Source organism: Suncus etruscus, chromosome 9, assembly GCF_024139225.1.
Source record: "Suncus etruscus isolate mSunEtr1 chromosome 9, mSunEtr1.pri.cur, whole genome shotgun sequence".
Lineage (NCBI taxonomy): Eukaryota > Metazoa > Chordata > Mammalia > Eulipotyphla > Soricidae > Suncus > Suncus etruscus.
This window is the reverse complement of record NC_064856.1, coordinates 103,927,550-103,942,161: the sequence shown is the minus strand read 5'-3', so window position 1 is coordinate 103,942,161 and position 14,612 is coordinate 103,927,550. Positions and strand designations below refer to the sequence as shown.

Here is a 14,612-nt window from a genome sequence, read left to right as displayed (position 1 = left end):
CAACTACTTTTAACTGTATGTAACAGTGATTTAGTAAGTTTTTAAAAATCTTCTTTTAAAAATAAAAATAAGTCTCTCTTCATTTGAAAGAGAGATTGGAGGGATAGAGTGGGTGGCAGACTCAAAGGGATGGAGTGGGCCCGAAGACAGCACAGCGTTTGCCTTGCAAGCAGCTGATCCAAGACCAAAGGTGGTTGGTTTGAATCCCGGTATCCCATATGGTCCCCCGTGTCTGCCAGGAGCTATGTCTGAGTAGACAGCCAGGAGTAACCCTTAAGCATCGCCCGGTATGGCCCAAAAACCAGAAAAAAAAGGGGGGGGGGGCATGGAGTGCAGTTTTTGCTCTCAGGAGCTCCAAGCACCTGGCACCGCATGGTCCCTGAGCTCTGCGAATTGTGCTCCCCACCTTCCCACATCCCCAAAAGAAGAGAGTAAATGACACTAAGATTTAGAAAAACTAGGTACTTACAGAGGAGCTCAAACCCCACAGATACTAAGGGGGATGTGAGCAAGAACAATTAAGGTAGAAGGACCAGCCTCTAATGTGCCTTTCCTTGGGACCCCTGGAATTTTCGTAATGGAATCCCATTACTCTGGGAAAAAAATTTCAGAGGACTCTACCTGAAGACACACACAACTCCCTCACCTGGCTTCCGCCTCCCCAATTCACCCTTCTAAGGAGCACCTGCTCTTCCTGCTCCATCCTCCCCATGGCTCACCTGGTTCTCCACCAGCATGGCGATGTCCATAAACATGTCATGAAGCTCCTTGATGCTGCTCTCCAGCCGCACAATGTCCTTGTGCCGGCTTTCTATCTCGTTGAGGGCTTGCTTGGAAATCTGAGAGTCGATGATCTGCGAGGGGCCACACCAACAGGCCATTGGCTAACCATACCTAGACCTGGTCCTCAAATACCCTGAGGCCGAGCTCCCTGGCTACCATCCCCTGCTCCCCAGTTTCCCTGCAGCTGCCACCCCATCTTCAGTGGGTAGGAGCCTGGAGTCACAGCAGGCGATACCCCATCAGCTCTGGGAGGTCCTCACCCCAGAAGTGAAGATGGCGGGGTTTCCACTCTCCAACATCTCCTCCAGCTCCTCATCGGTGGTTTTCTTGCCAGCTTTGAAATAAAGAACCAGCATCAGAATGTTAAGATCAAAGTGCCCACTCAACAGTCCCTGAGAAAATCTATCTATGGAACGAGGCCTTTGTCACACTCAACCCCACACAAGCCTCTTGGCATGTTCAGCAGAAGAAGCCCACGTTTGTATGAGGCCTCCTCCAGGCACATGGTGAACCCTCATGCTGTCCCCCATTACACTCGTCTAACAGTCTCTGGACAACCGCTACTTTTCTAAGGAAAGCCATGGAAGTTAGTTCCTCAACTTAATCACCTCCCTGCTGCATTCCACATGTCAAATTCCTCACAGCTTAACTAATTTCTTTGTTGTTGTTTTGGGGCCACACCCAGTGGTTACTTCTGGCTCTGCACTCAGAAATCACTCCTGATGGATTTAGGGGACTGTTGTTTTAGAGGACCATATGGGATGCTGGAAATCAAACCTGGGCTGGCTGCATGCAAGACAAGCACCCTCTTTGCTGCACTACTTGGCCCTGACCAAATCTTTATTCCTCAAAGTAACCCATACCCCATCTTTTCCTTGCATGCAGCCAATCCAGGACGAACCTCAGTTTGATTCCTGGCATCCCACATGGTTCCCCAAGCCTGCCAGGAGTGATTTCTGAGAGCAGAGCCAAGAGTAACCCCTAAGCGTTGCTGGGTGTGGCCAAAAAAAAATTCCCAAAAAAATAATTTTATTTTTGTTGTTGAACAGAAGCATGACTTCACAGGGGAACAGGTATTCAGTCCATATTTCTTCTGTGTATAAAAGGTGGACTTGCAGGGCCAGAGCAATGACACAGTGGAAGGGTGCTTTCCTTGCATGTGGCCTAACTGGGACAGATCCAGGTTCAATCCCTGGTATCCCATATGGTCCACCGAGTTTGCCAAGAGCAATTTCTGAACATAGAGCCAGGAGTAACCTGGAGCACTGTCGGGTATGACCCAAAATTTAATTTAAGATGGACTCACACACTGAAGAGATCCCATGAACTCAAGACAACACTGGGCCACCATCAGGCCTGAGAGCAGCCAAGAGTCAGAAAGTGACAATGGCCACTATGTCCCCAGCGTGGAGCCCCACCTGACAAAGAAAGGTAAAGAGGTGCGGGCCGAACTTCAAACACATACTGATTTCGAGCTGCCGCTGGATTCGCCCTTTGCTGCGCTCACGGAAGTCCACCTGGGCTTCGTTGTATTTGGTCATCACCTCCACAAACTTCCGGGACAGGACGGAGTGCTGGGGGGGACACCGTGAGATGTAGGGATGAGGGAGAGCACCAGGAGGTCCATCCCCACTGCAGAGCCTGACCCTACCTCCAGAGCAGCCAAGCACCTGGTAACCTTAGACCTAGCTTCAAAAGACCAGGGGCAAAGACCCACATCCTGGTTTTCTAAGTGACCGGCCACTGGCCTTTCTAAAGCATGTGTTCCATCTCTGTCCCTGCCCTGCGGACCTCATATGGCAATCAGGAGGCCAAGGGAATGGCCGCCTAGAATCTCAGAGATTACACTCTCTCCCACAAACCATTTTCTCAGGCCATCAGACTCCCTTCCAGCCAATCCCTGCCTGAGTTCTCACCCAAACTGATCCCTCGACTTTCCAATGACTCCCAAGTGATCTCCTAACACAATGCAACCTGAACTCACAGCTCTGCAATCACATCTAATTTCCTCTGAGCAGGACTCAGAGGCCTCTGGAATAGGGAGCTACAGCCTCTCCCCAAATTTCCCTGCCCACTATCTCACAATAATCAGTTTCCTCCAGATACATTATTCTCTGCTTGTTGCCCCTCATCCCAACCCCATCAGCACTACTATGACTACCCATATTCTCTTTCTGGAACTGTATGTACCCTTGAGTGCAGACATGTTGGCTCTCTTGCCTACTCAAGGTAGACTCCTCTAGCTCCTTCCCCTCCAAGTCTTCTTTTGATGCTACAAACACCTGCACTTGAATAAGTCTTTGGCTCGTAGCAGAATCGTGTCCTCATGTCCCTTGGATCTCATGACACTTCTTCAAGGGCAAGGACCCTCTCTGTGATTACCAGCACAGTGGACAAGTCCAAAGTGACTGACTCTGAACCAGCAACAACCCTTAGATCAAAGACTTCAACTTTCCCATTTGCAAGAGACTAGGCTGGAGAGATAGCACAGCAGTAGGACGTTTGCCTTGCACACAGCTGACCTAGGATGGATGGTGGTTCGAATCCTGCTATCCCATATGGTCCCCACCCCACCCCACCCCCGTGCCTGCCAAGAGTGATTTCTGAGCGCAGAGCAGAAGTGATCTCTGAACGCTGCCAGGTGTGACTTAAACACACACACACACACACACACACACACACACACACAAAAGAAAGCTGAGACTATGCTCAGAGGGTCTTAGTGCTTAAGTTTTTTTAGGGGGCCCTAGAAAGTGTGTGAATAGGTACCAGGTGTTGAACTCTGGCCCTCTCTATCCATGGTTCCATCTGGGCAGCTCTCCTCTGCCAGCCTTTCAAATCAAGTTCCCAAGTAACAGTCATCTTCAAAAAAGAAAAGACGCCCCAACTTAGGATAATCACACTTTAGGTTGTGTTCTTGGACCAAGGGAGAACTCACCTGGGATTTCCGGATGCGCAGGTCTGCGGACGAGCGGGCCACATCCTCTTCAATTTGGCCCTCCATGCCTGGAGAGCAGAGAGAAGTTATTCCACAGACACTTCTGCCACCCTCTTCCAAGACACACAGCTGAGCATCATCCACCTGCCCTCGGAAATGCCGCATCAGCTAGTGGAGGCTCAAAACAGCAGCTCCCTGGGGAAAGGGGAGGGCACCTCCTCCACCAGGACACCAGTGGGGCTCCGTGGGCATCTCACACACAGCACCATTCCTCCTCCTCCTCCTCCCCCTCAACCTTTGTTTTTTCACCAGAAATACAGACACAAGTCTTAGCCCTGCCTTGTAAATATGAGTGCTGGGGGGGGGGGGTGCCAAACAGGGAAAGAGTTGGACCATTTATCTATTTTTATTATGGGGGTGGTATGCTTGGTTATGTTTGGGGTTACTCAAAGCACTCACTAGGGCTTACTCCTGCATCTGCACTCTGATCAACCCTAATGGGCTCAGAGAACCATATGGAATGCCAGGAATTCAACCCCGGTCAGCTGAATGTAAGGCAAGTACCCTGTACACTTGGTTCTCTCTTGATTCCCCTTCCCTGCCACTCCCAAGTCGTGATATGAGATGCTTGGCGAGCTAGTGAAGCTGCCCAGGTGTTTCTGGCCTGTCATAGGTGAAAGGGAACAAATGGAGGTGCCACCCACCAATGCCACAGTGCAGGCAAAGCGAGGAGACACTAAGGAGTGCCTGGCATGGTGCTTGCCAGACCCTGTAGGATCAGGCAGTCCTGACTGGAGGTCGAGCATTGCTGCTTTCCTACTCTGACTTGTAGCATGCTGCCACCAACTGACCCCCAAGGCCATTGGGCAAAGACAAAACCTAGTCACAGGAAGCTAACACACACACACACACACACACACACACACACACACACTTTGCACCCTCTAAGTAAACTAACACACACACACACACATACACACACAAAGCTAACATACACACTTTGCACCCTCTAAGAAAACACACACACACACACACACACACACACACACACACACACACACCTGCACCCGCACCCGCACCCTCTAAGGAATGAACATGCAGGCAGGGGCTTCTCTGAACTCAACTCTGCCTGCAAGGGGTGGGCTGGAAGGGGGTTCAGTATGGAGGCCATGAAACATCAGCCCAAAGAAAGCATCTCAGACTGAACAATGACACATCTCACCATTTTATGGATCTAATAGTGAGAGACTAGTCAGGAGATTCAGTTAAAGGACCGACTCACAGAGGCTTGGAGCTAAAAGCGCCTTTCAATCTATTCCCCCTTTTCCCTACTTCAAGTTTCCCAACTACAGTCATGCTTGGTTTGCAAGCACGGGCCAAATGTCCAAGCACTCCAGGGACAGCAGCTGAGCCCCAGAAAAATCAGGAGAAGCAACAGCATGGGGTAGAAAGAGGTTCTGGCCAGCGCCTGTCTTACTTTTCAGCTTGTTGCGGACATTGTTGGCCCTTTTCTTGATTTCCGCCGTGAGCTTCTCCAGGTCATCCTTGGTTTCTGGGATAAAAACAAGTAAGGCAGAATTCATTGGAAATGGCTCGTTGCTATGTGAGTCTTATCTGTACACAGGGGAGCTGAAGGCTGTTTCAGTCACCCACTCCCACACCCTCTCTCATCCTAGCCCTCTCCTGAATCACAGCTCTTCAATGCTCCTTTTTTTTGGTAAGACACCCCATCCTAAGCCTACAGAATTTACTAAAACAAAACGAAAAACCAGATTGATGAAAAGGAATCACCTTAATCCTTATACTATCTAGCTCTCTGATCTCAATTACAGCTTTTGGGGAGGGAAAGGGAGTGGAAAAAAATACCTGGTTTACCATGAATATTTCAACAAAGAAATGTAGGGCTGTTTTCTGGAACTTCTGGGGGAGAGATTTCAACCCTGGCACTTAGAACCAAGTTAATGTGAATATAGCATGCCAGCTACATACCCCATCTATAGAGTATGAAGATACAGGGAGCTAAATAAGTAGTAGAGGGGCCAGAGAGACAGAACTGCAGTGGGGTTTTGCCTTTCATGTGGTCAACTCAGGAGGGAACAGGTTCAATGCCCGACATCCCATATGGTCCCCAAGCCTGCCAGAGATGATTTCTGAGTTCAGGTCCAGGAGTTATTGCTGAGCAACACACGGGGTGTGGCCCAAAAACCAATCCTATCAATCAATCAATAAAGTTTAAAAAATAAATAAACAAGTAGCACAGATGACCCTTCAAACACATCCTTCATTACTGACCCCAAGCTTGGCACTAAGTAACAAACACCAAGTCAGAGACAAGTTACATATCAATGTTTCCTTCCAGGGGCTCAGAATGAGGATGAACAGATGAGCAATTCCAGCAAACAGATAGACTGAGGTGAGAAATCGAGACAAAGGAGGATAAGGAGAGGCCCCAGCTGAAAGGGGCAGCGAGAGGCTTCTCAGGACAAGCTAAAGCAGGACTAAATCTCAAGAGCTAAGCATGTGACCCAGCAGAAAATCAGACTCAAGAGAAGTGGGTGGGATCAGGTAAATTATGTACAAGACCTGACAGAATGGATGTGTCTGTGAACAAAGCATCGTCTGGTAACATGAGAGGCAGGCAGCACATGGGGGAGAATGGATCGAAGGGTAGCACGAAAGCCAGACATCCCACACACACCCACTGGTTGCATCCCTAATCATCATGTGATGGAGAGTTGTGGGAAATTTTCAAGAGTGAAATGGCACAGCCTGGAAATGACCCCTACCCCCAAGGAACATAAAAAATTAAACTTAATGCTACCCTAAAACTGTGCGGAAAAAATTCAGGAGAGAATCTTTTCCTCAGCAGTAACAAAATCACAGGTTAAGGATGAGAAGAACAAAGGGGAATGTATCATGTTGGCATCAGCAGTGCTGAGACATACAGAAGGAATGCTAGGAACAGTAAGAGTCATCGAGACACTAGAGAGGCAAGTCTAGCTAAAGGGATTAAGTGCTCAGACAGTGTGAGCCCCGAGAGAGCCAAGAAGCTAGGAGAAAGGACCGAGCTCTCCATGTAAGATGTCTGGTGCAGCACTGAGCTTCTGGAAAGGTGGAGGGCAAGTTGACCCAGTCCAAAGGCACAGGGAAAGTTAGTGTGTGGAACAAACACTCACTTGGCTCTGGAATGGGTGCAGACAGAATGACACTGTAGAGCTTTTTGGCCTCCTCCACATGTTCTGAGATTTTGTCAATGTTGAGCCGGGTTTCCTCGATCTGCAACCGGAAAGAAAATAAAGAAGCTTTGTCACGAGAGGGAAGAAGCCATGTTGGCTGAGAAAAAAGGTGGGCAGCTTTCCTAGGTTAAAGTACCTGCCTTCCAGGGGTCAGCAAGAAAGGGAAGAGGAAGAGGAAGAGGAGGAGGAAGTGGAGGAGGAAGACAAGAAGGCTGTCTCTGGCTTTGTTAGAGCCCAGAAATTCACTTCAACAGAGGAGTCCATGAAAATCCACACCCAATGCTTCCCAGTAGGGAAGAAAGAATCCAGCTTGAGGCAGAAACCAAGGGGTCAGAGCAAAAGTAGAGTGGAGAGGGTGCTTGCCTTGCACACAGCAGAGCCAGGTTTGATTCCCCCGTATCCTACAGGGTCCCCTGCACATCACTGCCAGGAGTGATTCCTGAAAGCAGAGCAAGGAGTAAGCCCTGAGCACCACTGGGTATGGCAGAGTTTAATAAAAAGGAATGAAAAAAAAAAAAAAAAAAGGAAAAATCCTGTGTCTTTCAACACAATATTTCTTGACCTTTTTTCCCCACTGTGAGGCTTCCTTCCATTCAACTCATTGACCTTCTATTCTCATAACATGGTCCCCATTTAAGCAATTTTCACCTGTTGCCCCCTTGGAATATTGAGAAGGTGGGGTATGGATCCTCACTGAGAAATACTGCTTCAGGGGCCGAAGCAACAGCACAGCAGTAGGGCATTTGCCTTGCATGCAGCTGACCCAGGACAGACCTCAGTTCAATCCCTGGTGTCCCATATGGTCCCCCAAGCCAGGAGCGATTTCTGAGCGCATAGCAGGAGTAACCCCTGAGCATCACAGGATGTGGCCCCAAAAACAAGCAAACAAAAAGAGAAATGCTCTTTGGCCAAAGTGAGATTTGGAGAGTGAACATGGGAGAGAGGAAATGGATGAAGGAAAAGACAGACAAAAAAAAATCAATGGCGAGTGAAGGCTAGAGAAGAATGGGAGGAAGAGAAAAGACCAGAACTCAGAAAAGCAGCAGGGAGGGGGTCAGACCTAAGTAAGAGTCCTGGGGAGACAGTTTCTGGGTCTCTTGGGCTGTGATCAAGAAGATCAAGACCAGAAGCTGGGGCAGAGAATGGCTTTCACACATATCTACCTGATCCTACCAGGTAGGACATCTCCAGAAACAGTCCCCATTCAAGAGCACTACATTCCTGGGGAGAACACAGCCCACTGAAGCATGGGCACACAGCCCAGTCTTGGCTTTCTCCTCAAAGATCCGGGCCATCTCACACCAAAGTCTGAGCACAAAGGCACCTTCCAGTCACTTCCACATCTGCCTGATCTGTCCGTCCGAAACCAGGGATGGATCAACATGACAAAACAGAAGAGGAATCCTGGAGGATGCCAGGACTCAACAGGTGGAACTGAACATCTAAGAGGCCACAAAAATAAAACTCAAGGGACTGGAGCGATAGCACAGTGGTAGGGTGTTTGCCTTGCACGCAGCCAACCTGGGTTCGATTCCTGGAATCCCATATGGTCCCCAGAGCCTGCCGGGAGCGTTTTCTGAGCACAGAGCCAGAAGTAACTCTTTTTTTTTTTTTTTTTTTGTGTGTGTGTGTGTGTGTGTGGTTTTGCGGTCACACCCGGCAGTGCTCAGGGGTTATTCCTGGCTCCAGGCTCAGAAATTGCTCCTGGCAGGCACGGGGGACCATATGGGGCACCGGGATTCGAACCGATGACCTCCTGCATGAAAGGCAAATGCCTTACCTCCATGCTTTCTCTCCGGCCCCTAGGAGTAACTCTTGAGTGCCATAGGGTATGACTCAAAAAAAAAAAAACAGAAGCCAAAATAAATTAATTAATTAGGGGCCGGGAAGGTGGCGCTAGAGGTAAGGTGTCTGCCTTACAAGCGCTAGCCAAGGAACGGACCGAGGTTCGATCCCCCGGCGTCCCATATGGTCCCCCCAAGCCAGGGGCGATTTCTGAGCACATAGCCAGGAGTAACCCCTGAGTGTCAAACGGGTGTGGCCCAAAAACCAAAAAAAAAAAATTTAATTAATTAATTAATAAATAAACAAAAAAGAATAAAACTCAATAGGCACTTGCTAACAGTCCCTGGTTCCCGCAACTGTCTTTCCCACAATCCTCCAGAGTGTACAGAAAAGATGCAGAGAGAAAACCTGAATTTCTTAAGTTTCAAACCAATTATTTGCCACTGGAGGGGTGATGGTTCCCCTATGCAAATAGAACTGTAAGCAGCATTGTCAAATCACTTGTTATAAAGGTGTAGAATAGGGGCCAGAGCGACAGTATAGCAGAAGGGCATTTGCCTTGCATGCAGCAGATTCAGGACAGACCTGGTTCGATCCCTAGCATTCTATATGGTCCCCCTAGCCAGGAGTGATTTCTGAGCGCATAGCCAGAAGTAACCCCTGAGCATCACCATGTGTAGCCAAAAAAAAAGTGTAGAATAAATATTAATATGATCATATCAGGATCCAGAGGAACAAAACACCAAGAACCATGCAAACATCAGCAAAGCATTCTGATAGTGGGCAAAACAAAAGGTTAAAGGGGTCAGAGGCAACCCAGCTGGTGACAGTCCAATATTGCCTAGAATGCTTTTTCCACTAACTCCAAGACCTCCTTTTTCACTGCTCTATATTGGTCCACTTTCTGCAGAACCCCAAAAGAGTTGACTATAACAAAGGAGATGCGAAAATCCCCAAGGAATGGGTTCACATGGAGTGCACCCCCCTTAGACTATGACCCTTGGGTGACCCAGAAATTACTACCTTCTGCCTTCCCCTTTATCTCTCTCATTAAACACCAGCGCTTCTGACAACTTCATAAAAAGTCATTGCATCACACCCCATTTCCAATTCTGCCATATGACTGAAGGCCTGCCAAAGCAATTACAGTTATCTGCAGCAGTAGAGGGAAAAGAGCTTTTTGACAATAAAACACATGAGCTAGCTTTGAATGAGTCCACTGTCCACTAATTTTTGTTTTCTTCTCCTTCTTTTTTTTGTTTTTGTTTTTGGGCCACACTCAGCAGTTTTCAGGGATTACTTCTGACTCTGCCATAAATCACTTCTGACAAGCTCAAGGGACCTCATGGAATGTCAGGAATTGAACCAGGTCAACTGTGTGCAGGCAAATGCTATTATCCAGCCCTAAGTCCACGGTATCTTAACACACCACAGGATCTTGTTGCAAAGTCTGGGGGACTGAATGATTTCTCAAAAATATATCCTAAGACTCTTAGTTCATAAACTGAAGAGTGCTTTGACTCTTTGAAGGCAAAAATAGATAAGGAGATGCTCGGACAAGAGCTGGCTTCAAGCACAGACACACTCCAGTTAAGAGGGGACTGGATGACGGCTGGTACATATTAGACTGTGGATGGGAGATCTGAATCCCAGAATTCCTGCCTGCAGGACATCTTAGGCCCTGAAAGTGCAGCTGTCAACTCTCTGATCCCGACCATCACTGCCAACTCTTTCCTCCACCCTTACTCACCAAGACCAGATCACAGGGGTGAGGAGTGGGAGATACCAAGTAGGAAATCTCTAAGAACTAAACCCCAAAATTCAAGGGTTATATGTCAGTGCATATGTTGGGGGCTACTCTGGCATTACCCTAACTGATAATATATCACAGAACAAAACCTGACTTTTCCATTGTCAGAAATCAGGCCTTTCCTTGTATGTTTGTGCAGACACTAACTGCCAATGTGTGAGAACAGTGGTCAAAGAGGCGGAACGACTCAGTCAAGGTCATGCTGTAAAAAAAAAAAAGGTGAAACCAATACCAAGCTGAAAATTAGGAAGACACCCTACCTGCCTCCTGAGCCCCCCACCTCCCTGGGATGCTTCTCTACCTTCTCTACCTGGTCTGGCACATGCATTGGGCTAAAAGTCAAGTGTTTGACTCACTCTTCTGTGAGACCTGCCTTTAATTGAGATCCAGGTCCTTCATCTGCTCTCTCCAGTCTAGGCTCTGGAGGGAAAAGACTTTACAAGGAGATCTTAAAAAATGCTGCGGAGGGGATGGACGGTGGCACAAGCAGTAGGGCATTTGCCTTGATGACCTAGACGGACTGCAGTTCGATCCCCCCGCATCCCATATGGTCCCCCAAGCCAGGAACAATTTCTGAGCGCATAGCCTGAAGTAACCCCTCAGCATCACCAGGTGTGGCCCAAACACAAAAACAAAAACAAAAAAGCTGCTGAGGGAGGCCAGAATGCAACTCAGTGGGAGAGAACATGCTTTACAGAAGGGTTGGGTATGATGCCTGACTCCACAAAAGGCAAACAAACATCAAAAACTAGAATCAAATATGATGGAGGGAGCCAATCCAAGTTCTTTCACATCGCTTTGCTGAAGCTGTAGCTAATGCATTTTTCCTACTTTCGTCTTGTATGTCCATTTGCATATATCTTTCAATTATTGGTCAGTAACAAGGCAATCCTTGTAGTTTAGTTTCATAAATGAGAATCAGACACGCTTGCTTCAAGTTTTAGCTCCATCTCTTAACACCTCTTGTTCTATGATCTTGAACAACCTCTGACCGCCCCACCCTTCACTGATCTCCACTGTCTGTCTCTCAGGTATGAAATAAAGATGGTCAAAATACGAGAGCAGGTTGAAGAGATAAAAGATAATTAAAGCACTTGCCCTGCACCCCCAATTCAATCCCCAGCAACATATATGGTTCCCCTGAGCATCACCAGAGTGATCCCATTGCACAGAATTACAAGAAAGCCCTGAGCACTACCAGGAATGACCCAAAACTCAAACAAACAAACAAAATACAACACAGGGAATTTTAGCCAGAACTGGAAGGACCAAGACACTGCTTAAAAGAGCGTGGTGAGCAAACTGGAGGACTGGCAAGAGCAAGTCAGGGAGGAGCAAAGAAGCACTTTCCTGCTGAGTCACTCAAGAATCTGAATAGCTGTCTTAAGATACAATCTCTTGCTTTCAACTTCCAACTAAGTTGGTTCTAGAAAGGATAGAGCAGGGGTCTCAAACTCAATTTACCTGGGGGCCACAGGAGGCAAAGTCAGGGTGAGGCAGGGCCGCAAAAGGGATTTCACTTACCGAATATTCGCAATAAAAAATCGCATTAGTAAGAAAAATAATCGCAAAAAAATGCATTAAACATTTGCATACCCCAAATGGAACTGCTCGGGGTATGCCAATGTTTAATGCGATTTTTTTCTTACTAATGCGATTTTTATTGCGATTATTCGGTAAGCGAATAATCGCGAATACTGCGATATTTGAAGGCCGGCCGCAAGCCACAAAATGTTGTATGGAGGGTGGCAAACGGCCCCGAGGGCCTCAAGTTTGAGACCCCTGGGGTAGAGTAAAATAAGCATCCACTACTGGGGTTGGGAGAGAGGGAACAAGGGAGGGAAGAAAAGAGAGAGTTGAGAGAGAGAGTTGAGAGAGAGAGAGAGAGAGAGAGAGAGAGAGAGAGAGAGAGAGAGAGAGAGAGAGAGAGAGAGGAGAATGCCAGAGACATAGTTCTAAACCCAAGATTAGATGGTTTCCACACACACACCCCCCAGGGCAACATATCAAACAAACAAACAACAAATACTACGGGAAGGCCTGAGTTTCTGATCCACAGAATACAAACAAGCAAAAAGGTTAGCCAGGGGCACTCACAGGCCAGATCCAGCTCTGCCCCCTTGCTGTAGGCTGTGATGTGTGTTATCAGCTGATCCTCCCTTCCTCAGCCACCACCAGCAGCCACAGCCACAGAAAACTGCTCAAAACAAACTCAGTTCCCTGTTTCCTTTTCACAGGCTCCCCACCACTTCTCAGGAGCTTTAACTTTAGCAGGAGAAAAAGAATCATCTGGAAGAACTTTCTCAAAATCCCTAAGCCTGAGCCATGTCTGGTCCTCTAAGGCAGGTCTGAGTCTATAAAGTTGACCCAGGACCGGAGTAATAGCATAGCGGTATGGCGTTTGCCAACCCAGGACTGACCCTGGTTTGCTTTCCGGCATCCCATATGGTCCCCCAAACCTGCCAAGAGTGAATGAGGAACTAAGTCTGCCTGATCACCACCAGGTGTGACCCAAAAACAAACAAAAAAAGAAGTTAATCCATGGCCAGGGAGATAACTCAGTGGACTGGACTGTGTGCCTTGCATGAGGGGGGGAAGCTCTGGGGTTCAAACCCAGCACTACAGGGTCTCCCCAAAACAGATGAGAATGACCACTGAGCACTGAGTCAGGAGTAACCCAAGTAGTGACCCATCCAAAAAGCTCTTCTGGTGACCATGATGGGAAAGTCTATAATTTCCCAAAGTCTATTTTTCCTGTAGGCAGAATTTACTGCTACCTTCTTGGGCTCCTGTATCTCCTGGGACAGTCTTTATAAGTCATTCACCAGAGAAAGAGGAACAGAGGCGGCCTCTATTCCAGGAACCTCTACAGCCCACACTGTGGAAGACAGTCAAAGTTTCGGAGTTTGATGAGCATTAAACCAACCTAGAAGAACCCAGAACTTTGAGTTTCGGCCTTCTCTGCTAAAGCTATTTCCTCTGAAACTGCACTCTGCCAAGTGAGCAAACAGACCAAGAGAAATAGGCATGCGCACCCAACAGATGAAATCTGGGGTTGATCATTCAGATTTTAATCAGCCCAGAGGCCAGAGCTTTTTCCCTGACAACTGAGAAGCAGGAAGCACTGTTCAAGTTTTTTTGGTTTTTGTTTGTCTGTTTGTTTGTTTCAACAACAAATACTATAGAAAGGCCTGAGTAACCCAGCAGCAGCGCCCAGGAGTTACTCCTGGCTCTGCACTCAGAAGTCACTCCTGGCAGGCACAGGAGACTCTATGGGATGTCGGGATTTGAACCACTGTCTGTTCGAATCAGTTGCGTGCGAGGCAAATGCCCTACCTCTGTGCTATCTTTCCAGCCCTGACTGTTCCAGTTTTATGGCCCCAAACACCAACAGAGAATGTCCTGGCCCTGTGACTTCACCCACATCTCGTACCAGTCTCCTGACCAGCAATGACTCACATGATCAAGTCCTCTGCAAATTAGCCCAGGTGACCTGCATGCTGGTACCAGGTCCAGAAGGCAAGTTTAGTCATGAGAGCATCTTCCCAAGAAATCTCCTCAGCCATGCCCTGTGTGACTGAGTGCGTTTCCTCAGTCACATACAGAGGGGACATCCTCAGGTCCCCCAAACCCTCATCTCCTGGAATGGCTTGGTCTCACCTTCAGACAACATTCAATGGAATCAACTTTTCTGTCTATATATTTACTACTGCTCTGAGGAACAGAAGAGTGATGAGATCTGAATGTCACAGGAAGTCATGAAGATTCAATCAGGCATTGTGCTAAGGCACATCCCTCCCTGAACTTTGCCCTTTGCATTTTGAATAACCAACCAATATGACTGAAACCCAACTACAATCATGCTTGTAATCATGGTGCTTAAATAAGATTTTATATATTTACTTTTAAAAAATTTTAAAAATTGGGGCTGAAGAGATAGCATGGAGGTAAGGTGTTTGCCTTGCATGCAGAAGGTCGGTGGTTCAAATCCCGGCATCCTATATGTCCCCCAAGCCTGCTAGGAGCGATTTCTGAGTGTAGAGCCAGGAGTAACCCTTGA

At 47.7% G+C, this 14,612-nt stretch overlaps 1 protein-coding gene across 1 annotated transcript in view; it reads right to left on the bottom strand.

The window, feature by feature from the left end:
- Nucleotides 1-14,612, bottom strand: part of STX3 (syntaxin 3) — a 49,355-nt gene that overhangs the window by 8,400 nt on the left and 26,343 nt on the right. The window contains exons 3-8 of the mRNA XM_049779737.1: nt 6,898-6,997; nt 5,199-5,273; nt 3,722-3,789; nt 2,249-2,357; nt 1,044-1,117; nt 720-854 (exon numbers count right to left, since the gene is read on the bottom strand). Of these exons, the coding sequence (XP_049635694.1) occupies nt 720-854; nt 1,044-1,117; nt 2,249-2,357; nt 3,722-3,789; nt 5,199-5,273; nt 6,898-6,997 (561 nt within the window). The remainder of the gene's footprint in view (nt 1-719; nt 855-1,043; nt 1,118-2,248; nt 2,358-3,721; nt 3,790-5,198; nt 5,274-6,897; nt 6,998-14,612) is intronic.